Source organism: Pithys albifrons, chromosome 13, assembly GCF_047495875.1.
Source record: "Pithys albifrons albifrons isolate INPA30051 chromosome 13, PitAlb_v1, whole genome shotgun sequence".
NCBI classification, from domain to species: Eukaryota; Metazoa; Chordata; class Aves; order Passeriformes; family Thamnophilidae; genus Pithys; species Pithys albifrons.
The window spans coordinates 2,974,884-2,998,793 of NC_092470.1; the positions used below are offsets into that span (position 1 = coordinate 2,974,884).

Below are 23,910 nucleotides of genomic sequence, written 5' to 3' on the forward strand. Positions count from 1 at the left end.
CTGGCTGATGACACTGTGCTACCAACCTCAAAGAGCCAACCAACACCATTTCTAGCACATTCCCAGCCTACTACAGAAGCCTAAAAATCTAGTTTTTAATCAACTCTAGAAATAACATTTTTTCATGAAAAGTAAAGTTTCTGTCCTTAAAATGAACATTACAGCAAATAAACATCAAAAGTATTAGAAAGACTAAAATAAGCAAACCATGAAAGGATTTTAAAGCTTTTAAAAGACAAAATTTACTCATAATCAGAAGTCAAATCTCATTAAGAAAAAAAAAAAATCTGTGCTGTGTTCCTTCTACCTTCACTTGACTGGTCTTTCCCATGGGATTAGTGGGACAAGATTAAGCAATTTTTATCTGTGTGTTTTACTCTGATCTTATTGCAGTCAAGAAGGAAAATACTGTATGCTTGGCAGTATCAAAATAGGCTTGGGGGCTTCAATAACATGCTGACTGCACCTGGGTGCTATGCCTGCATTATGGATTTACTGTTCTGATGCACATGAGTTTAGGTTATAAAACAACATTTTAAATGGGAAACCCTTTTCTTTAAGTTCCTTTATCATTATTTCTTTGTCTTATTCAGTAAATAAAGTTAACCCTACCAGCCTGTGGCACTAGAGCTCACCTGGCTGACAAAGCAAACCATGCACAGTTGCTGATGAAACTGCAGATTCTCAGTCTCTGCTGAAGTGCCCCAAACCTGGACACATTCTTTTTGCAGTCACAGATGGCTATGACCAATATTGCACATTATATAGGAATATTCCTAAAGAAGGCAACATTTCAATTCATACTCAGTTGCCTGTGTGACATTCTTCTCTCAGCTTCTGTTGCTTCAAACTTCCTTTCACCCCTTTAATCAGACTCTGACTCTAACACAGTGATGACCAGCAGCAGAAATTAAAGGTAAGAGGGTTACAGGGGTTCAAGGAGCAGACAAAAATTATTTCTTATTGTTTAAAAGGAATTGGGTTGAAAAAGGCCAGTTGAGCTGGAATCTAAGTAATCCTGAGCTGAAGTAGGTCTAGATTTGTTGCAAAAGTATCTATCAATCCATGGCTCAAAGATGTATTTAAATTCCCCTCACAGCTGAAAACTGAATTAAGAAACGAATTCTTAATATTCATGCCAGGTTATGGTAACAACAGTGAGCTCATGCACTCTAAAGCAATCAGCTCATGTCTCCTTTTCCTCCCCTTGCTTTTTCTACACAGCAAATAGTCCAACCACAAACTGTATTTCTGATGGAATCTCTCTGCTGTAATTCACTGAATCACACCAAAATCCTGTACACATCCTACCAGCCTTCTGCATTTAAATTGGGCATGAACTCTGAGTATCAAAATATGATTTTGATCAGGGATATGAGTAATTACAGGCTGTCTCTGTACAGTGACACTTAACCCAAAGATCCTTAACACAGGAACTTGTGAAAGAAATCCCATGACAGGAAGAAGAATCATTGCCAGAACCAGTGCAAGGAACGTGAACTGATAATTCTGAGACCTAAAAGAGCACAGAAGGAAAGGGAATTGTTCCCATTTATAACAGCACCAGCTATTATTAAAAGGTAGGGGGCAAAAAATGCCTGCAGCTGTTTCCCTGAGCCTGTCCCACTTGGGGAATTGCAGACTTACCCTCTGTGATCCAGATGCTGAGCCTTTAAATGAGGTGCGTTTGAAGGAGCCGCTCATCCTCCGTAAGGAACCTGCCAACTTCCCTCCTCTTCCTTTCTTAGTCCCCTGCCCCTTCCCCTCCATAGTGCAACTGGGACCCCAGCACCAAAGAAAACGCTGATTTTAGTCATGTAGTCTGAGCAGTATTTTTGCTGAAGCCAACAATCACTAAGTTACAGCTTGAATAAAAAGAGAGGAAGGTGCATAAACCAAAAATCAAAGCCAAAAAAGGAGACTCCTGTTCAGATGTGCACCCTGTCACAAGTGTCACCGTAGAAAAACCAGGCAATACTGACACAAACTGCTGGCCCCCTCCCTCTCTGCTACTGACTCTGTAATCAGGCTTAATGCACACAGCTTCTGCAAGCTATGGTTTTTAATGGACAGAGATTTAATAAATGGTGATTGAAGGTAAATCTACTTTGGAAGCAGCAGCCCGAAAGGTTTTTATTTGTGCAAAGCACAGGGCAGTCAGATGGAAATTGTTTTGGCTTCAGTAGAAAGGCACATGAAAAGAGCAGATGGTCCTCAGCAAAGTCCAGGTTAGAGGCCTGGTGCTGGAACCCTAAGGGGTGACTGCTGATGGCAGATGTGCCCAGAGCAGCCCTGGGATGGTGGAACCCTAAGGGGTGACTGCTGATGGCAGGTGTGCCCAGAGCAGCCCTGGGATGGTGGAACCCTAAGGGGTGACTGCTGATGGCAGGTGTGCCCAGAGCAGCCCTGGGATGGTGGAACCCTAAGGGGTGACTGGGTGATGGCAGATGTGCCCAGAGCAGCCCTGGGATGGTGGAACCCTAAGGGGTGACTGCTGATGGCAGGTGTGCCCAGAGCATCCCTGGGATGGTGGAACCCTAAGGGGTGACTGCTGATGGCAGGTGTGCCCAGAGCATCCCTGGGATGGTGGAACCCTAAAGGGTGACTGATGATGGCAGGTGTGCCCAGAGCAGCCCTGGGATGATGGGACCCTAAGGGGTGACTGCTGATGGCAGGTGTGCCTAAGAGCAGACCCTGGGATGGTGGAACCCTAAAAGCTGACTGCTGATGGCAGGTGTGCCCAGAGCAGCCCTGGGATGGTGGAACCCTAAGGGGTGACTGCTGATGGCAGATGTGCCCAGAGCAGCCCTGGGAGGAGAGTCCAGCTTTTAAAAGCAAACAACACACAAGACACAAGGTAGGTTCTAACTCAATAGGGAATGAGGGTAGGGGCAAACAAGCTGGGGTGTGCATTGTCTCCATGAACTCTCAGTAATATTTCAAGGCATCTGTTTTGCCTGTTTTGCCTAAATATGAAAAAGGAAGCAGAAGAGAATAAACAAGAAAGGAAGAAGGAACAAAGTGCTTTAAAAGCAGTGAAATAATTATTGACTAGGAAATATCTAATTGGCTTCAGAAGACACGAGCCAGGCACTTGTTAGAAATTCTGGTTCAGAAAAGCAAAGGGATGAGAGCACAGAGAAAACAGAGATACATTTCAGAAACACACACAGGGATGGCTGATAGGTAACTGTGAGGTAAGTCAGAAACATCACTAATCTACAGGATTTAGTTATACAGTCACACTTTTTATTTTTTTCAGGCTCAGCTCTTTGTCCCCCAATAAAGGTGGAGTAGGTGCCTGCTTGCAGCTGATTAGAGGAGGCACAAAAAACTGTGTTGGAAACCTAAACCAAAACAATGTGGAAGAGATTGATGTACAGAGATGAACAAAATTTGCTGTTCTGGTCAGTACAGCCATAATCAAGAAAATGAAACTTCTCAATCTGGCAAGAAGTAGCTGACAACTTCTGACACTCAAAGTTGCACTAGGAAATGGGAGAATAAAAATTCCATGCTCTGCATGAGAATCACTTCTGTGACAGTGCAAAGAGTTTGTGGGATCAGGCTGATGGATTGTAGAGGGGAGGACACAGAGACTAAAGGATCACAAATACCTTCCTTTCTAAACATTCATTAAAGGTAGGCTAAACCAAGGAAGGTAAAATTAGCATTTTTGACAAGAGTTGTACAACAGCTGATGTAGGATGTTGTTTTAAGACGTGACTTGGCTTAAGTGAACAAGGCTGAGGTAGAAGCTGACAAATGGAACAAAAAGCTGGCAAGGACAGGAAGCTGACAGAGCATGAACAGAATAACCTTCAGGGTGTTGTGATCAGACAAGCAGCAGTGCCTCATAAATTCCATGTACACCTGCTCTCCAGAGAGTCCCTTCATGTGATCAGATCACAGTAAAACTCTGCAGTTACTGCATGGCCTCCTGTACTGAATTAGCTGCAGAAGATAAAATATCTGGGCCAAAACTGGCCCTGTTTGGAGTTCAAAATACTGTGAGCTTTGCAACAGAACAAATGACTTCTATTTATACCTTGCCTTTTTCACCTGTGACTAATGGTAATAATGCCAAGGTCAGGGGTTCAATCCCCTATGTGGGCCATGAAGAGTTGGACTCGATGATCCTTGTGGGTCCCTTCCAGCTCAGAATAGTCTGTGAAAATGAACTAGTCTGTATTTTGGCAAAGAAAGAAACAGGGACATACTCTCCAGAAAGCAGAAATTCAGAAAGCAAATGCGTTCTTCAAAAGAAAACGTAGAATGTGAGGAAGGAATTAATTTGGTCTTTTGGGATCTGTGATTCTGAGACATGTCTGAGGTCCCTGTAATTGTTCATGGTATATTTTGAGGACCATTCTGAATTTTTACAAGTCATCAGTACCCAGGGGATGTCCACATTCAAGGGCCAGATGAAAGCAATCAGTGCAACAGAAGCTGCTGACTAAAAGCCCTGGTGGAAAAACCAGGAAACTAAGCTGATGTTCTTGCCCCCACTGTGTTTGTATAACACTTCATGGGCCATTTCCACTAGACTAGGGGACAGAAACATGCACCATGCTGGCACTTTCAACAGCTCCATGATTGAGAAGCACAACTTTAATAGATTTTCCAAAAGAGCTTGTGGTTTTAGGAGTGTACTCTCACATTAGGAAACCTTTTAACCAAACATTGTTATGAAGGTTCCTGTCTCACACTGGAGTTTCCCACTTCATCAGCTGAGCTGACTCAGTGGTTTGTGTGGCCTGGATCAGATCTGTGCAAGCACCTGGTTTAAATCAGCACAGGGGGAGGAAAGGACAGTAATCTCTTGCAACAGAATATTGTTGGACAATGAATGAGTATTTGGGACAGGATGGAAGTGAAAGACCCTTATAGTGGTTCTGAAATGGAACAATCCATGACATGAAATAGCACATCTGTCCATCATCCTCCGTGTTTTGCAATGAAATCAAGTTGATCAGACTTAGGTTATGAAAACCCAAGAGCACACACCCCCACAAAAGAGTCCACAGAGTGCAGGCACAGTGTACCTGCAGGGTCACCTGGAAGCTCCCAGAGAGCTGCTCCCCAGGAAGAGCAGCATGCAGCCCCTTCAGAGCACACAGAGGGAACATGCTGTGTAGGACAGAAGTAGCTGCACATCTTACAGACAGCACATCATGGAAATTTAACATCTTACAGACAGCACATCATGGAAATTTAACATCTTACAGACAGCACATCATGGAAAATTAACAGCTGCAGTCATGCAAGATCCATGTCCCAAAGCTGTGTGTGTTTTTTAAGTGAATCATTTGGTTCGAGGTTGCCGTAGTTGTTTCAGTTCATAGGAAACACCCCAATGCTCTTGTTACTCATGGAGCTGTTCTATGATATCACATCAGAGATGTCTGATGTTAGTTTAAATCAAAAAGTGATAGATTTAAAGCTTTCCTCTGCAGTCCTCCATGGCAGCTGAAATGTTTCCACTCACTTCAGCAGTCCAACTAAATATGGAAAGCAGCAGTGCCTAATCCGATGAACTTTATTTACTCTGACAGCCCAGGGTAAGAGAGGCTTATACCTGGGTGAGGACCTAAATGTACAAGACATGTCCAATTAGGCCTTCCTTCACCCTGCATTTAGTATGAATATTAAACCAAACATGAGTTTCTTTCATAGACAATGGATTATAACACAAAAAATAAAAGCACTTTTTAATGGGATATCATCAAAGAATATTTCATGTAAATAAAAGCATGTTGGTTTGATGTCCTTTGATGTTTGTGATACAACAAGAAAATTTCAAGAGTCATGTGTTTAACTAAAAACCAACCTGCAGGCCATTATGGGCACTCATCAATTAGGCTGAGAACAGGAGCTGTTGGGGTTGTGTTCAGTGCTGCATAAATGCTTTTCAAAGAAGTCTTATTCCAAGAGAGTCATCATTAGTTATGTTGTTCTTGCTATGAAGGCATTTCAACAAGTGTCCTCACAAGCAAATCCATCTTCCACTTAGTTTTCCTGCATAAGGACAGGAGCATCCCCCAGGAATGTCTGAAAGCTCCGTGGTGCTGCAAACCACTGCCATTTTGAAGCCTTTCAAGCTTTCAGAAGCTCACCTACTATTCTGTTATTGGCAAGATAAACCTGCTGTTCTCCCACACTCAAAACAAACAGAAATGTCAAAGTTACTCCTCAAGGGGTTTTAATCCTGCTAATCAATCCTTTTAGGGACTCTCTCTGAGTTGCCCAGAGCCAGTGCAGTCCCTTCATGTGTTTTTAACTCTCAGAAGCCCAGTCCCTTCTGCACTGTGTTCCTCTCTCTGTAGTACACAGAAAGAGCTGCAGGAAATCAGATGAACATCTCCTGGCTGTGCACAGTGACCTCCAGAGCAGGGGATGGAGGGCCTGTCTGAAATGAGCTGGAGCAGAATGAACCTGGATAACATTTTATGGTCAAGGAACAACATGTTTCCTGGCTGCTGATCTCCAACTTAAATTTCCAAATCAGGCAGCCATAGTTTCACTTTTGAAAGAACAACATGAAACCAAAACTGTAACAAATGCTTGTGATTTTGGAGCATTGCACAGTTCAAAGTGTACACCAAGAATGTTCAACATTTGAAGAACTACCACTGTTTGGCCATAGTGGTTTTTGTGTGCACAGGAACAGGACAGCTCTTGCCTTATCTCTTCACACTGACCATTTTCCAGCCTTCCAGCTCCCTGCACATTCAGTCACATGCCCTGGTTATGGATCAGGCACATCACAAAAGCAGGGCCCCACTTCTATGTCATGAACAAAGAGCTGTGAAACAAGTGCTGGTCTCACTATCAGCCAAAAGAAGCAAAATGCTCCACTACATCACCACAGTCCATTACAATGCCTATTGCTTTTAGAAAAAACTATTTTCATTCCCTAAGATTTTTATAATTTTCTTCTCTCTCTTTACCAAGAACTAAATAATTGGGTTTTAAATTTTCCCTGCTTTTTCTTTTGAGTATTCTCCATTTGTGTTACAAACATTTTCAAATTTGTAATACTTAAAAGCAGAGATTAGAAGGGAAAGAGGAAAGAAAGTAGGAAGAATCTAATGACAACAAATGCAGCATTCAGGCACATAAATGCACATCAGGCAGTGGTAACACTCCATGGTGGGGTAAAATAATTTAGTATCAAACCTGAGAGAAAGGTATTGAGGTCCAGAAAAATCACACTGACATGGGGGATCAAAATTCACAGAAATACCAAATAGCTGATTGTATCACAAGCTCTACTACCATTAGCGCCATTCATCTTTCAAATAACTCTTTCTTTTTTAAACATAAACTATTTTTGAACCGTTGATAACATGAGGTACATATTAAAGAGCTGCTTTTAAACATTATATTCAGGACTATAATTTCTGGCCTATTAACATGAATGACACTTAAATGATGGGCAAGTTTACGAAGTTGGGAGAAGGAACAGAAATCAAACCAGTCAAAAAAAAAAGATTCCAAAATTTCCATGTCCCTAAAGACAAGGGAAAAAACCACAAAAGTTCTACATTTTCAAGTTCTGAAGAAGCTTGAACACTTCATAAAATCATGGTGTTTTTCTCTGGGAGTGCAATAATTTTCCAGGCAAAAGGAATTACTTTTTCTGCAAAAAAAATCCTCTTTATAATTTTACAGTTGAGAGCTTGACATTTTTTTATGTCTGAATAGCTGCAACTGAAATATTCCAGAGCACCTGGAGAATTTCATACCATTTTTCAGAACTCTATTTCAAATTTCAGAACTGACAGTGGGAGCACCATGTCTTGAATCCCTTTTGAAGGCTCACACTGCAGTACATTCCTGTTCTGTCTCCATTGCAGGTCTCAACCATTCTGCACTTAACAATTCTTGAATCTTTCTGTTCCCTGCCTGAAATGTAGACAGAATATTGCTCAGTGCTGGTTACCTACCATGAGAATGAGCACACTGAGGGTCACTGGGGACTGCTGCCTGCTGGGCCAAGAGAGTCACCTTCTTCTTCTGGAAGCTACATGTCTTCAAAGCACTGCTGCAGCAGCCTAGGCAAAAGCATATTTGGATTAAAAATGTAACAGTTCACACAAAAACTCAGCAAGGAACTGGCAGGTGATCTCTACAGAAAAGAACTTTCATTTAGGCAGTTCCACACCTAAACTCAGAGGAAGACTGTGAGCCACTTTGTGGTACTTTCACTTCAATATTTATCCATTCCACGAGTCTTTGTTATTTAGCAACTGTCTGTCCTCTCTCTCCTTCTTTTGCAAGAAGAAAAAGCAAGTTTAAAGTGAAGTTAAACAGATCATGAGATACGTGGACAGAAGAGATAAAGAAACAACTCTGCTTGTGCCAGTGGCCTGTAAAATGGTACCCCTGTCAGCACTTCTCACATATTAGAAATAATCTGCACTGATCAGATGAACAGCAAACCCCATGCCAGCAATCTTATTTCCATAACCTGCCTAGGGAGTAGAGCCTGCAGAACCCACCAGATCACTGTGCACCTCACCCCTGGGAGCAGACTCAGCTTTCCTGTATTTGTAGACTTGCAGAAAAAAATAAGTTGGAATTACTTTTGAAGCTCACCTGGTCTGACCTCCCATTCAAAGGAGAGCCTTCCTAAAAGCTGGACCAGGGGGTTCAGGGCTTTGCCCACTGAAACCTGAACACCTCCAAGGACACCATTTCCAGTCCTCTGGGCAACGTGTTCCAGCATTCAACCATTTCCTACTGGGAGAAATGTTTTCCTTATGTCCCTTTGGAATTTCCCTTGTTTCTGGCTCCATCTTTCCTGTAATGCTCCTGTACTTAGTGGAGGACCGTAATTTAATTCCTCCTTTGCCACCTTCTCTCCAGGCTGAACAAACCCAGCTCTTCTGGCCTATCTTCCCATCAGGGGCTTTCACGCTCCAACCATCCTGGTCCTGGTGGCCCAAGTGAGACCTTGGGGGCCTGGACTAAGGGGCTCCCAAAATCAAGACACTTCTCCAGATGCAAACTCCTGAGTGCCAATCAGAGGGAATAAACATTTTCCTCTTACTCACACAGCCTTCAGGGACAAGGGCACTCTGCTGGCTCACCTTCAATTTGCTGTTCACCAGGATTCCAGGTCCTATTAATGCATGGGCATTGCATTTGGCTCAGTAAAATTTTATGAAGTTTGTGTTGGCCAATTCCTCCAGCTCGTTGGAGAAACAGCCCCCAGTCTCCTTGGCATTGCTGCCCATTTCCTCCAGCTGCACTCTATCCCATCCTCCAGGACACTGAAGGTGTGAACATTAACAGTCTTTCAGCCCCTTCTGTATCACATTATAATCTACAAAGACATATTCAAAGTCAAAATAAAAAATTGAAAAACTGTCTTCATCTCAGAATCTTCATCTGAATTGATGACTTCAGTGAACAGCAAATTGAGGGTGAGCCAGCAGAGTGCCCTTGTCCCTGAAGGCTGTGTGAGTAAGAGGAAAATGTTTATTCCCTCTGATTGGCACTCAGGAGTTTGCATCTGGAGAAGTGTCTTGACTTTGAGAGCTGCTCAGTACTGAGTCCATATCCATGAAAAGGATAACAGACCCACACTTCACACATGAACAACATGTTGTGCTTGTGCTCTTTTCTTTTTATTCCTATAAATACTATCCAGAATAATAACAGAAGTCCCACACTGTTTTACAAATAAGGAAGAGCATAATTGATTAAAGGCTCAACTATTGAGAAAAAATTCACTAATTTTGATTGCTCAAGCTTGGACAGTTCCTGACCTAATTCTGGAAAATGCTGAACAAGCAACACCTCCAATAATAGCAAATGGAAGCTGCCACAGTTCCTCACAGTTCTTGTTGCCTCAAATGACTTTTCAAAAACTGAAGCAGATAGAGACCCTTATCCAGCATGCCAGACCATCTAAACCCATCTCAGTGGGCATTTGTGAGGACTGAGCCCATGGTTAAGGGGCATTTACAGAATTCAGGCCCCGATGGTACTTTCCCTGTCCCCATTACAGTGACTCACTTCCCATGCCAACTGCCCACTAATGGAATTAGAGCCAGGGACAGCTCCCTGCTGTTCTCAGAGAGGCAGGGATGAAACCAGGACAGTGGATTCAACATGGTCAACTCCCAACTCAGCTGAAAGAGCTGGGGGAACAACTTGGGAGCAGTCTGACAAATCCCTTCCTTGTCTCATCCTGGGATTCTGCAAACAGATAGCCAAGAAAAGACAACTGATTTGTTGACTGGTGCTTCTTTAAAACATGGAGAGGTAAAACCTAAATTCTAAAAATGGGACTATGAAGATAACAATAAGAAAAGACTCTATGCAGACTAAACTTCATAATGGTTTCAGGGACACAAACAGAAAAAGCAAAGGCAATTTTTTACTCTGGATAGAAAGCTGAGCCTTTAAAAACATTCTAGGATTTCACTTCTACTTTAAGGATAATGACAGAAAATTAATTACTGTGATGTTCATTCAGTCTCAGAACACTTAAAAGTGACTTTCCTTTTAGACAGATAGAAAACCATAACTCTTTGCAGTCCTCATAGTCATAGTAATACCATAAATTAGATGACAGAAAGGATTACACTGCACTTTATGTGATTATTTCACAGACCAGCTTTGCTGCAAAGTTCTCCATTTTCTGTGCATCACCAACCCTGAGCAAGGGCTTCTCACTGGACTCAGACTTGTCTGTGACAAAGCACTTCCCTGTCCTAAATAAAAACACCTGTCAGCCTAGACTGACAAATGATAAGAAGTATTGGTGGTGTATCAACCCTGGATAACCATTATCATCACTTTGCCTGAATAATCAGATCAAGGTTTTTCCTAATTTCCCTTACACTTTTATTGTATTCCAAGCACTCTGTTTATATTTGAACAATCAGAGCTGGTAAATAAAATGCCTTTAAGTATTTTCTGTTAAATACAGTTTGAAATGTTTTCTCCTATGAATAGAACATGCTGACACTGTCTGTACATTAATACAGTTACTTTTTCTGTCATAAAAATGGACTGCTAATCTGTTGTTGGAACAACAAACTGGGCCCTTCTGGGTGTGAGCAGGGTGACCCTGCATCCAAAATGTTAACAGGACTGACTTCAGGAGTAAAATCACTGCCATTGGTGCTGGCCCCCACTGCAAATGAGATTCGTGCTGGGTGACTTTGATGCATACTGTATAAACATAGAAATCAGCTTCAGCCTCACAACCTTCCAAGCAAATAGGGCTTTGACACAGGTTTCGATGAGGATAGAATCTCAGCAGAGCAACAAAAGGTCTTGTTTTCATTTCAGCTGAGTAAAATCATAGAATCACAGAATGGATTGGGTTGGAAAAGACCTCCGAGATCATCGAGTCCAACCCTTGGTCCAACTCCAGTCCCTTTACCAGATCATGGCACTCAGTGCCACGGCCAAGCTCAGTTGAAAAACCTCCAGGGATGGGGAATCCACCCCCTCTCTGGGCAGCCCATTCCAATGCCTGAGCACTCTCTCTGCAAAGAATTTTTTTCTGATCTCCAACTTAAATTTCCCCTGGCAGAGCTTGAGCCCATCGTGCCCCCTTGTCCTATTGCTGAGTGCCTGGGAGAAGAGACCAACCCCCACCTGGTCAGAACTTCCCTTCAGGCAGTTCCAGACAGTGCTGAGGTCACCTCTGAGCCTCCTCTTCCCCAGGCTAAACACCCCCAGCTCCCTCAGACTCTCATCATTTCAGTTCACAATACACCCTTTTTTTCCAATGTGTTACTGTGGTACCAAACAAAACTAGTTAAATAATTCCAGAACATTTCCACATCCACCAGTGACTGACTGAAGGCTGAAAGGAAGAATGTCTTTTATTTAGCTAATTACACAGAACTTGAAAGGGTAGTGAAGAAAAAAAGAGGTGAAGAATTAAATGCATAATGCATAATTTAATTGCAAGTAAGCACCAAAGCCTGGAGCTACACCACTAAATACCAGCCCGTGAGCTGAGAACTGAAAGGGTGAGGTTGGAACTCTGGGAGGAAAGAGCTTATTCTGCTTCCCACCACAAGACAGTGCCTACAAGTGGTGACAAAAACCTTCTCCCTGTTGGGTAACCAAGGGCCGTCTGAGCAGCAGAAACAAGTTTTCCTACTGTGCTCCAGCATTCCCGAGGGAGAGGATGCGTTGGGAGATAAGGGAATTGCTCCGGACTCTGGAGAGGGGCAGGGACACACTCCCACTGGATGCTTTGCTGATGGATCAGCTCTCTCATCCACAGCGCTGAGTTGCGCTGCAAGTCCCGGGCACAGCGCGCCCGACCCATTCAGTGGGGTCCGTGGGAAATGCTCCTCACCCCCCAAAACCCGGCACCTCCCCGCCCACTCCCAACTCACCCCTTTGGAGGTACCACCAGCACCATCTGGTGGGGGCTGCGCAGCACGTGTGTCCCTGAAGGGAAAGCGCAGGATTTTCTAATGGAGAAGTGTCCTCCCACTAGAAATATAAGCATGTCTAATATTTAATACCTCCTATGCTATATTAGAAAGGTAAAATAGGTTGAGTATGTTCATCTTTATTCGCAATTAATTGTCCAGGTGATGTTTAAAAACATCTCTGCAAGAAAAGGAATTTAATTGGCCATTTAATTTACATTGTCATAATGTACTGGAATTGTACATCATCTTTTGGCTCCGATTGTGAAAATTGCTTTACAAATGAAAAAATAAATAAAATACACAAAATCAATTTGGACCAGACAGCAATAATGGTAACTGTATTCTAGAGAAGACCTAGAAATATGCATATGAATACATTTTGGTGCCAAAAGAACAAGACAATATGAAGGACAAGTTAGCTGTAAGATAAAAATAAAGAGGTAGAACAGGTTTAGAAAGCAAGGAACTGGGAACCAGATAATCTCTTCCTGTCCCTGATTTTCTATGGGACCATGCACAAGTCACCCTCATACCTTTAATATCTTTGTTTCTCTAGCTGACCAAAGAAGCAATCATATAAATGCATGCCAAGAACCTGAATTCTATTATATTTCTAAAGTAATTTGGAATTCTTGGACAGATACAAGTATGACTATGGTTTCCAAAGTGCTTGAGAAAACAAACCTTACATTTTCACAAGAAAGTTCTCGACTGTACTAATAAGTCTACAGCTTTTCTTGGTAATGGGTTCAAAACTTTTGAAAGATGTTCAAATTACTTTGCCAATATTAATGAAGCTTTACAAAAGAGAAGAAAGGAAAACCTCAGCTGAACTTTCAAGGATGCTCATTTAAAAGGGCTGGCTGCAAAAAGCAAACATCTCATTTCACAGTTCACACATCATTAGAAGAAAGAAAAACAAAGAAGGAGAAATACGAGTACAATATCATGTTCTCTCTTCTCTGCATTATACCTCTACCACTCCAAGGTTTCTTTATTTCAGTTAAACTTATCTATGCCACTCCAAGGTTTCTTTATTTCAGTTAAACTTATCTATGAGAGATGATGCAGTCAGGCAACAACTCAAGCACTCATCAGCAAGCAATGAATCAGCATGTTCTAGATGGCCTTGCCTGACAGAGCTTAGCACCTGTCTGTGTATTGCTGGTCCCTATTTATTGTCCTTGCACCACTCCCTGAGTCCTGTGACATTCCAGTGAATTTTGGTCTTATGTTGGGTGTTTTCTGATTGTAGTGTTCTACCTTCTGTCGACAAGTATTTGTTGAGGAATGTGCATCAAAGCAAAAGCCAGCTGTGAGAAAAATTCACTGCTCCATCTGCTTACCAAGCACTAGCTAAGGATGCAACTGTACTTCCTGCTACCAACCTACATTGGAGAGTAGGGCAGCCCCTTCCTGTTCCCCTGATCTCCCGGGCATTGCCAACAGGAGTTGCTGTAGTGCTTATGCTAGAGAAGGACATCACCACACACTGTCACAGACTGTCAGGAGCACCTCAGCCCTTTTATCTGCAGATCATGACATCAGCTCCTGTGCCTGCTCAATGGTGAGATGTGCCAAGTTAATCATTAGAAACAAACAGCTTGGGGGCAGCTACAGATCCCTCTTCTACCAGCAACACCTCGACATATGAGCCACCAGCCTGCCGTGCCTTCCACCAGTGAGAGAGGCAAAGGAGGTGTTGAGCCACCAGGGAGTGTCCAAAAGAGGGACATGGAGATGGGGAAGGGTCTGGAGGGGAAGAGTGTGAGGACACTGAGGGCACTTGGTGTGAGGAGACAGAGGTGAGACCTTATTGCAGTTCCAGTTTCCTCAGGAGGGACAGGCACTGATCTCTGCTCTGTGGGACCAGGGACAGGAGTCAAGAATGGCCTGAAGCTGTGTCAGGGCAGGAACAGCACCAAGGGAATGGTTGGAGCTGTGTCAGGGCAGGGACAGGTTGGATCCCAGGGAAAGGTTCTTCCCCCAGAGGGTGGTGGGCACTGATCAGGCTCCCCAGGGCAGTGGGCACAGTCCCGAGGCTGCCAGAGCTCCAGGAGCATTTGGGTGATGCTCTGGGGCACAGGGAGTGACTCCTGGGGATGGGCCTGGGCAGGGCTGAGGGTTGGACTCCACGATCCATGTGGGTCCCTTCCACCCCAGCCCATTCTGTGACTCTGAAAGCTGGCTGTGATAGATCCATTAGCCAGGTCTCTGCCCAGAAGCTAATTTAGAATTCCCACCTTTACCAGCTTCTTTAGTTACAGATTCTCCATTTCTGCTGGGAACACTCATCACAGTAACACATTCCAGCTGACCAGCTCCTGTCAGATCTACAGAGATCTGACAGATGATGGTGGATTTTCTTGGCTATTTCTTAAACTTCAACAAGTAACATTGATGAGGGGATATATGATGGGACAAGGACTTCTCATTTTCCTCTTTCATAGTCCAATCTTCTAACTTTTTACAGTCAGGATGACATGAGTTAAACATTTCTCCTGACTGTAAAGTCTCAGACACACCAATAAAGACCAAAACTCAAATGCTGGAGTCAAATGAGCAAAACAAGACAATCAAACGCTACAATCCCAGCTGACCTTTGAGTAATAGGATCACATCAAGATTAGTCTATGTCATAGATTAAGCCCACTGAAGTAAACTAATCTTTCTGCAGTCAGCTAAGACTGTATGTTTACTCACTAAGCTGGGAAAAGCTCCAGAGTGTAAAAGGCATATTTTCTGGAACAGACCATCTAGACTGCAGCTATACCAGTGTTTAGCACAATTATTGCTGCAACACTGACTTTAAGGTGCCTTCAGAAAGGAAAAGCTCTTTAAACAGGTTTTTAAACTGTGTCATACATGAAAACTAAAAGACCCTTAGACTCTACCACTTTACATTGAGACAGACATTTCTCCACCTGTGCCCAGGGACTACAGTACAGCTGGGGGCATTTCTTCAAGAAATATTTTATGAGTACTGTCTTGAGAGCAAATTGGTAAATAATGAATGACATCAAGGACTAATTTGACAAAGGAGGAAGAAAACTTCTTGACTACAAGAACAAATTCTAGTTCACCAAGTACTCTTTTGTGCTGTGCAATAGAACATATTTCTGGGGTCTTTTTTTCCCTTAGCAACTATTACAGGGCCCAACCCTTCATGCCTTACAGGTGTGGAACTCTGCACATTAAATTTACCACAGTTCAGACACAAAAGCAGTGCATATTTTGGAACTTAGGGGAGACTTAAGCATAGGTGGGCTTTATGCCAGGCCCCAGCAGTAGGCTGAATTCCACCTTTAATGAAGTCAGCCTGAACAAGGCTTTTCCAGGATCTGCAGGATTGGGCCTACTGTTAAATTAGAAGACTGTTGTGTAGTTTCACTGCAGCCAACTAATTCTCAGCATACACACATTTGAATCAGAAGATTCTGTTAAAAGTGTTAGTATTAAAAAGAGAAAACACATTCAAGACTGTAATAGTTTTACATCCATTAGCAGTATTATTACTCCCTAATAAATTTGGGACAGTGAAAACCAAAGACCTGTTTTGTAAGGACTCACCTGATTGTATCTGTGAATTAAAAAAAAAAATCCCAAACTGAACAAGGAAGAAACACAGTGACATGGCAACTTGAACCACTGGTATTTGTAAGATGAAAACTTTGCCTCAGCTTGATGCAAAAGATTTTCAATTAGTTGTGATGAAAATACTTTCAAACCAGTCTGATAACTGGCTTGAATGGAAACAAGACTGAAGAGAACCATTTGTAGCTTTGAACATACACATATGTGATTATTCCTGATGACTATACCCTTGACTGACTCCATTTGCAGACACTTTCCTTGATGATGCAGGACTCTTACTTAGCTTAACCCACATTTGATCCAAGATATCCTTGCAAGAGGGATTCTTGGAAGAACTATGTTTGCCCACAACTTTTGAACTTTTAATTTCCTAACTTGTATGGTCTGAGCAAAGGGTGAAGGCGTGTGTTGATTTTGTTCAACTAGTATTACCAGCAGAAAACTGGAGAGCAAGCAAGATTTCTGCAGCAAAACCAACACAAAATTTCAAGGAGAAAGGTGCTTTGAGGAGTCTCCCATTGACACCTCTGTGACTGGCAGCCAGGGCTGCAAAGAGTGTCTGAGCTGTGTGTTTGTATCTGTGACACTTGGTTCAGAAATACCCAGCAAAGAATGAGTCCTCTCAAACTAAAAGGGATGACCAAAGGACTGAGGCTTTGTTGCTGCCACTGAGTTCTCTTTGGAGTTGCTGCATCCGTATTCCGTAGTTCTCCCTGGCTGCTGTGCACTGTCCCTGCACAACTCCCAGCTCAGCAACACTGAGGGGTAGGCAGCTTCTTACCTGAGACACTCGAGGCTCAGCTGGTGACTAAGTCACTGCCAAGCTCCATTTTAGCAGCCACATAATCAATGCAGAGAAGAGGAAAGCCACTGTATTGCTCTAATATGATTTTCTGGTATGTGTTCCACTCAGAGTAAGTGTGACCCTGGCAGGTTCCAGGGTGGCTGGTGGAGTGACATGAACTGCAAACACTCAGGGTTCTATCCCTGTGCTTCAGATCAGGTAGGACTGAAGAGAAAATCATGCCAGAGCAACAAAAATAATGTCAGTTAGATAAAATCAGTTAATTTCAAACCTTTGCTTTGCATCATGCTATTTTTCATTCATCATCTAGTACTTCGACTCTTCTGTGTACCAGCAATGTTTTGTTCTGCAAGTATAATGAGTACTAAAAAATATGAGCTTTGATAAAGCATTTAACAAGGACATAGCAAACATATGTAAGTACCTCTGTGCTTTCTCCTCAAGTACCTGTCAGATGGCTGCAAATTTACTTTCATTATTCATTTTGAAAATAAGAAAAAGAATCCTTCTCTTCTTTTAAATACAAGACAGATACAGAATGTGTTTGCTTTGATGACACAATCAAAATATTATTGTATGAAAACAAAAGCTCAGATTTAAACTACTTAGGATGAAGTCAGTCTCAAGTATTGGAAGATCTCACTCCCTCCTTGGAGAAAAACACAGACAGCTCTCGTCTCCCTGAAGGTAGTGAGCCTTTTTTAGCTTCCTGCCTTGCAGAAGACCTTTGACCCAAGCAGATGGCCACTCAAACAGCGGCAGAAAAGATGACCACGTTTATTCTCTCAACTGCACCCAGTCTGTACATTCATCTTTCCTCAAAACAGGAAAATAAGAAGCACCTACCTTGTCAGACTTGAAGAAAGCACCATATTCTTGGGATGTTAGTTGAATACACTAAGATAATGTTCAGTCTAAAATCAAAGTATTCCCATAGCCCTGAGCATGCAGAGGTTCTTTTAGCTCTGCTGGAGGATGTGCAAATGTCTACTCAGGGTATTACAAAAGGCTAATTCCTAATTCCCTTGACTAAGCCTGCTTGCTGCTATGGACTACTACAGGCTTTGTTCCTATTACAGACTTACTGGTTGCCAAAGGTGACAGTGCTGTGTCACAGAGAACCATGAAAGTGATATGGTAAAGGGTTTCTCAAAATTTAGCTTTGAGTAAAAAGATCCAATTATTAAGTCTGTAGCTGTTTAAGCCTAAAACCCAAGTGGGTGGTGATGTTTTGCTTTTCCAGCATTAGCTGATATGCACTGAAGTCACACACCCCGTCCACTCACAAGCCAAACTGCCTCCAAGAATCAGTGATGGCAGATTGGAGCAGGCTGATGCTGCTGCCCAGGTGGCAGCAATTATGAGAAGTCAGAAAAACAGGGCTTGTGTTCATTCTTAAATTTTGGGGGTAGGCCACTTCATCTTTTCTAACCATGTAACTTAGAGCCAGGCTGGTTACCAAACAACAAAACAAATCCTAGGAGGGGTTAACACCTGAAATTCCACCTACACCAGCAACAGGAACAATGGTACTGACTGGAGACACGTTGTTTGAAGTTTCCTGCTACTCTGAAAAGAAACAAATACCTTGAAGTTTCCTGCTACTCTGAAAAGAAACAACTACCTTGCAACCTAGCTGGAATCCCAATGAAACTCCCATTAAATAGCTGAAAATGTCATTATTCAGTGGGGCATTCTCCAAGCCATATGTCAGCACAGGCATGAAGTTAATAACATTTCTGCATCACAACTTGTTTGTGTTTCTGTAAGGACAAGTTTGGTTTCTATGGAAATCTTGTCAAAAACCTAAATGAGCAATTTTTAGTTTAGGTTGACTTACACAATCCTGGAGTGTGTTGTTTAAACAAACTATATTGTTGCATTTAGCTTCAGGTAACACAAAGCAATCTTTCCATGACAGAGTGCCAGATAAGAAGCTGCCTTGCAAATAAACCTTTCATTTGGTTTTTATTTGTAAGGGGGGGAAAAAATCACTTTAATGGGCAGATGAATTTCAAAAGAGGTGAAACACCTGTAGGAGAAGCTCTTAAAGTTCAACAGTAGCAACTGAATTCCAGTCTGAAATGCACAGAACAGCAAATTTCTACGACTGAAATTACTCTGTGTCCTGCTACTTCTGAAACAACGCTTTAGTTTCCACAACTAGGAAACTATTTGAAATTAATCCCCTTTGTAATTTACAGCCTCGGATAAACTACTTTCCGAATCCAGTTTTCTGCACAGCAGCACATGCCATAGTAAAAGACAATATGACATAGATTTGTACACTGTTCTAAACGTAACCGGTTTCAGGAGTTTTGCATGTCCTAAAACAACTAGAAAGGACATAATTAACGCAACCACAAACAAAGCTTTAATTATTCTTTACATTGTATGCGTCCTGGAGGTGGCTGTTGCCGTGTGGTTTCTCTCGGTCTCGATGACACACCCCGAGTCCTTCTGGGTTTTGACCCCTTTCCCGCGTGTCCCGCCCTGTCCCTTCCCTGCACAGGCCCCGGCAGAGGGCGCGAGCCGCCCGCGGGCACGGCCGGGCACACGGACGGACACGGGCACAGGCACACAGTATGGGCACGGACGGGCACGGGCATGGACACGGGCACACGGTGCGGGCACACGGACACAGACACAGACACGAGCACGGGCACACGGTGCGGAAACACGGTGCGGGCACGGACACCGACACGGTCACACAGTACGGGCACGGGCACGGACACGGACATGGACACGGGCACTTGGACAGGCACAGACATGGGCATGGGCAAATGGTGCGGGAACACGGTGCGGGCACGGACGGGCACGGGCGCGGACACGGACGGGCACAGACACCCACACGAGCATGGGCACACAGTGCGGGAACATGGTGTGGGCACGGACACGGGCATGCAGTGCGGGCACGGGCACACAGGATAGGCACGGGCACCGGCATGGACACGGGCACGGGCGCGGACAAGGACACATGGTGCGGGCACGTGGTGCGGGCACTGACACACTGTATGGGCACAAGGCACACGGTGCGGGCACAGGCACACGGGATGGGCACATGGGATGGGCTCACAGTGCGGGCACATGGTAGAGCTAACATGGCATGGACACACGGTGTGGGCACACAGTAGGGGCACACAGGGTGGGTACATGGTATGGACACATGGCACACTATGGGCACACAGTACGGGCACATGGCACACAGTATGGGCACACGGTAGGGGCACACGGTAGGGGCACACTGCAGGCACACGGTATGGGCACATGGTACAGGCACGTGGCACACAGTGCGGGCACATGATAGGGGCACACGGTACGGGCACACAGTACGGGCACATGGCACACAGTATGGGCACATGGTGCGGGCATGCAAATGGGCACACGATGCAGTCACACAGGCACACAGTGTGGGCACATGGCATATGGCATGTGCACGTGGTACGGGCACACAGTACAGGCACACAGATGGGACAGGCACATGGGCACACGGTGTGGGCACACAGTGCAGGCATATGGTGGGGGGAACACGGTGTGGGCACACGGTAGGGGCACACAGTACAGGCACATAGGACAGGCACACGATGCAGGCACACAGGCACATGGTGTGGGCACACGGGACAGGTACATGATGCAGGCACACAGGCACATGGTATGGGCATATGATGTGGGCACACAGTACAGGCACATAGGACAGGCACACGATGCAGGCACACAGGCACATGGTGTGGGCACACGGGACAGGTACATGATGCAGGCACACAGGCACATGGTATGGGCATATGATGTGGGCACACAGTACAGGCACATAGGACAGGCACACGATGCAGGCACACAGGCACATGGTACAGGCACATGGTGTGGGCACATGGGACAGGTACATGATGCAGGCACACAGGCACACGGTATGGGCACATGGTGTGGGCACACAGACAGGCACACAGGACAGGTACATGACGCAGGCACACAGGCACATGGTACAGGCACACAGTGGGGGCACATGGTAGGGGTAACATGGTACAGGCACACGGCACATGGTGTGGGCACACATAGGAGGGAGGGAGGGAGGAAGGGCAGTTCTGTGCAGCCTTCTTTCTTTCCATGACCATTTACCAGGGGTATGGATGTCCTACTTAAGTATGTGCCAGTCCCGGATGTTACTGAACTGCCAAAACATGGACCTGTCATCACCAGAAGGAAGGTGAAGGGACACATTGCATTTAGGGCAATCTGCAGCAACTCAAAAGGCAAAGAAGCAGGTCAGAACACATCTTGCTCACACCCCAGAACAAGGCTCCAGAAGGACATGAATATGGGAGAGAAAAGAGCATTAACAAGCTGAATTTCCAAGGGATCGTGATCATTCTATGGCAGAATGAGACAATGCTTCCAACAGTGAAGAGCAGGTAATATGTTCTGTGAAGTTTTAGTTCTTTGGCTGCATCCTTGGCTACAGTAATCCTTTCCTTAGGATGCTGGATAACAGTGCATCATGTCCCAAGCACAATGGTAATTTCTAATCTGCTTTTTCTTGGGCTTTATTAAAGATCACAAACCAAAAAAAAATTCTTGGAGCACTGGCCTTTAAAGGGAGTCTCTGAAAATGGAAGCTACCAGCAGGCAAAATTACTATTTCCCTCTATCTAAGCTGAGACTGTGTAATAGGTTCAATCAGATAACATGACCCCAAAAGATGTATTTTCCTCTCCCTGTACACAACTGACTATAGCCCAGCTCTTCATCCTGCTTGATCCCCCTCCCCTCTTAGAGCTGCTGGGCCATGTCACTCCACAGTGACTGCCCCAGAGCAGTCTGAGAGGCTGGAAAGTCACTGGAGAGAACTTGTGGCCAACACACCTGCCAACATCACCTGCCTCAATGACTCCTATGGCCAGAGGCACATTCTGACACATATATTTATTTTTTACCGAAGCACACTATGAAAGAGACTCCTGGTGATATCTTTTCAAATTAATTTTTAGGTAATTTAATTGGAGAATTTTATTTTTAATACAATCAAAATGTTATTAGCTGGTGAAGGAAATTCTGCACTCACTGAAATGAGAGTAATGCTGAGACAGGTTGTGGATTCTGATGTATTTGAACAAGATGCTGCTAGGCTGTCAGCAATGTAAAAGTAAATGATGTAGCAAAATCTAGACAGTAATAAATTAAAGCAGATAAATTATTAAGAAAAAGCTACTGTTGCAACAAAATGACATTTTACAGCACCAAAACAAGAATTCTGGCTAAGAAACCACTGGCCCTCTAAGGGGCTCTGAGACAAAGGAAACTGCTGAAGCCAGAGTTATACCATTAGCAGCATCTTGTTAGAAAATTAGACTTAAAGCTGGAATAAGAGACCCTTAAAATTATTATTATTATTACATTAACTTCTGCAGAAGACATAAGGAGGTTTATAGCTACCATAAAAGATGATTGCTTCACTGCTATTGTAAACATTATCAAACCCAGGCATTAAATAATGTTGAACTACAACTAACCTAAAAATTACAAGATTTTGACTGAGGTTCAGCACTTAACTAACTGAATTAAAAATCAAACAACCAAAACCAACCAACCAAAACAAACAAATGAAAAGAGAGAGAAACAAGGAGAAAGAGAGAGAAAGAGGGAGGGAGGGAGAGAGAGACAGAGACTGGTTAGTGTTCACAGACTCAGAGAATGCCCAGAATGCTGGATAAAAAAGTAATTATATAGGTTACTATATCTAGCCCCTCACATTCCCAGAGCATTTGCCAGTTGCCAGCAAGGTTTTCAGAAGGTGCCAGTTCCCATCCTGGCCCACCAACCTTCCCCCAGCTACTCTTCCTCCTTACCAGAAGAGAAGCAGATGCCTCACTGCATCGGGCGACTCCTAAGCCAATGCCAGCTCCGTGGGCAAACCTCCCTGACACAGCCACAGCAGGATCCTACTCCCAAACCCAGGTCTACCTTGCAGGCAGCCAGCCCACATACCAGCTCCACTCAGTGCTTTTGTTCTTAAGCTTGATTAGGGCAGAAGAATTTTTAAGTCACTGTCTTCCTCATCTGCACAGGTTCTTGGTGTTCTGGGCAGAAGGGAGCCAGGGCACAGCGTGTTCATAACACCTTCTCTGTGGCCCATGGCACAGCAGATACGCTGGCACAGAGCCACCATCTTCTCTAAAAGGGTCCAAGGAAAAATCAGACAAAGGAAAATAAATGCTTTCCTTCTGAGAAGGGTCTTCCTAAGGGACAGCGTCCACTTGCCTGTGCTTTCATGTTGGTTGCCAATGTGGTAGTGAGGAACAATGTATCAAAGGAAAACTGACCTCACAGTCATTTTCAACAATATTCTTTGTTGCAAATGGGGTGGGGAGAGGATTCTGAGATTTCCTGAAAGGTTTTGGGGGGCTTGGGCAACAATTGAGGCATTTTTTATAAGCCCTGAGAGTCAATGTCCTCACACTGAACTTGAAAAGTGTGGGCCTCCCCCGCAGTGAGGCGAGAGGCCACCTAAAACAACTGACACAAGAAACAGGGCCACAGTCAATGCACTGTTTGCTCCCCTTCCTCCCCAGAAGATCCCTGCCAGTCTCCTGCGTGGCACTGCTGCAGGGTAGCTCTCCCTCCCAGCCCGAGCACAGCTCAGTGACACAGGTAAGTCATGTAGGATGCCATGCTTGTGATCTTCTCCTCTAGTAGACAGCTGATCATTGAGCTCAATAGGAGTAGTAGTGCAAAGCAGAGAGGAAAAAATAGCTCTGCCTCCTAATCATTAATTGGCTTTCAAATCTCTGCAGTCTGTTTGGACAACTTCAGAGGTCTTAATCTATGTTAGGAACTAATTAAAGTTATGTGGAAAGATTCTCAGCCATACCTTAGCACATTTACCTGAGCAAAAGGGGCATGAGATGCCTGAAGTCAGGTAAAGCACCATATGCTGGTGGTGTCTGAGCACCCAGTGACAGTTCAGTTCTAAGAGATGTGGCAAGAACAGAACTGCAGGACACAGTGTGGTTATGTGCTCAGACATGAGATACTGTCTGTGTCCTGTAAACCTTTTAGCTGCTGAAGCTGTCTAGAATCACAGCAGTGGAAAAATAACTT

The 23,910-nt window shown here is 44.0% G+C and overlaps 1 protein-coding gene across 3 annotated transcripts in view; it reads right to left on the reverse strand.

Annotated features, from left to right (window-relative positions):
• TRPM1 (transient receptor potential cation channel subfamily M member 1) overlaps positions 1-17,748 on the reverse strand; it is a 95,581-nt gene extending 77,833 nt beyond the window's left edge. For 2 of the 3 annotated variants that reach the window (XM_071568023.1, XM_071568022.1), the window contains exon 1: positions 1,648-1,744. In XM_071568023.1, coding sequence (XP_071424124.1) covers positions 1,648-1,704 — 57 coding nt within the window. In that variant the 5' untranslated portion in view covers positions 1,705-1,744. Of the gene's footprint in view, positions 1-1,647; positions 1,745-7,949; positions 8,058-17,664 lie in introns of those variants that run through there. The other variant, XM_071568024.1, reaches the window with a different exon arrangement.
• Positions 17,749-23,910: the final 6,162 nt, after the last annotated feature.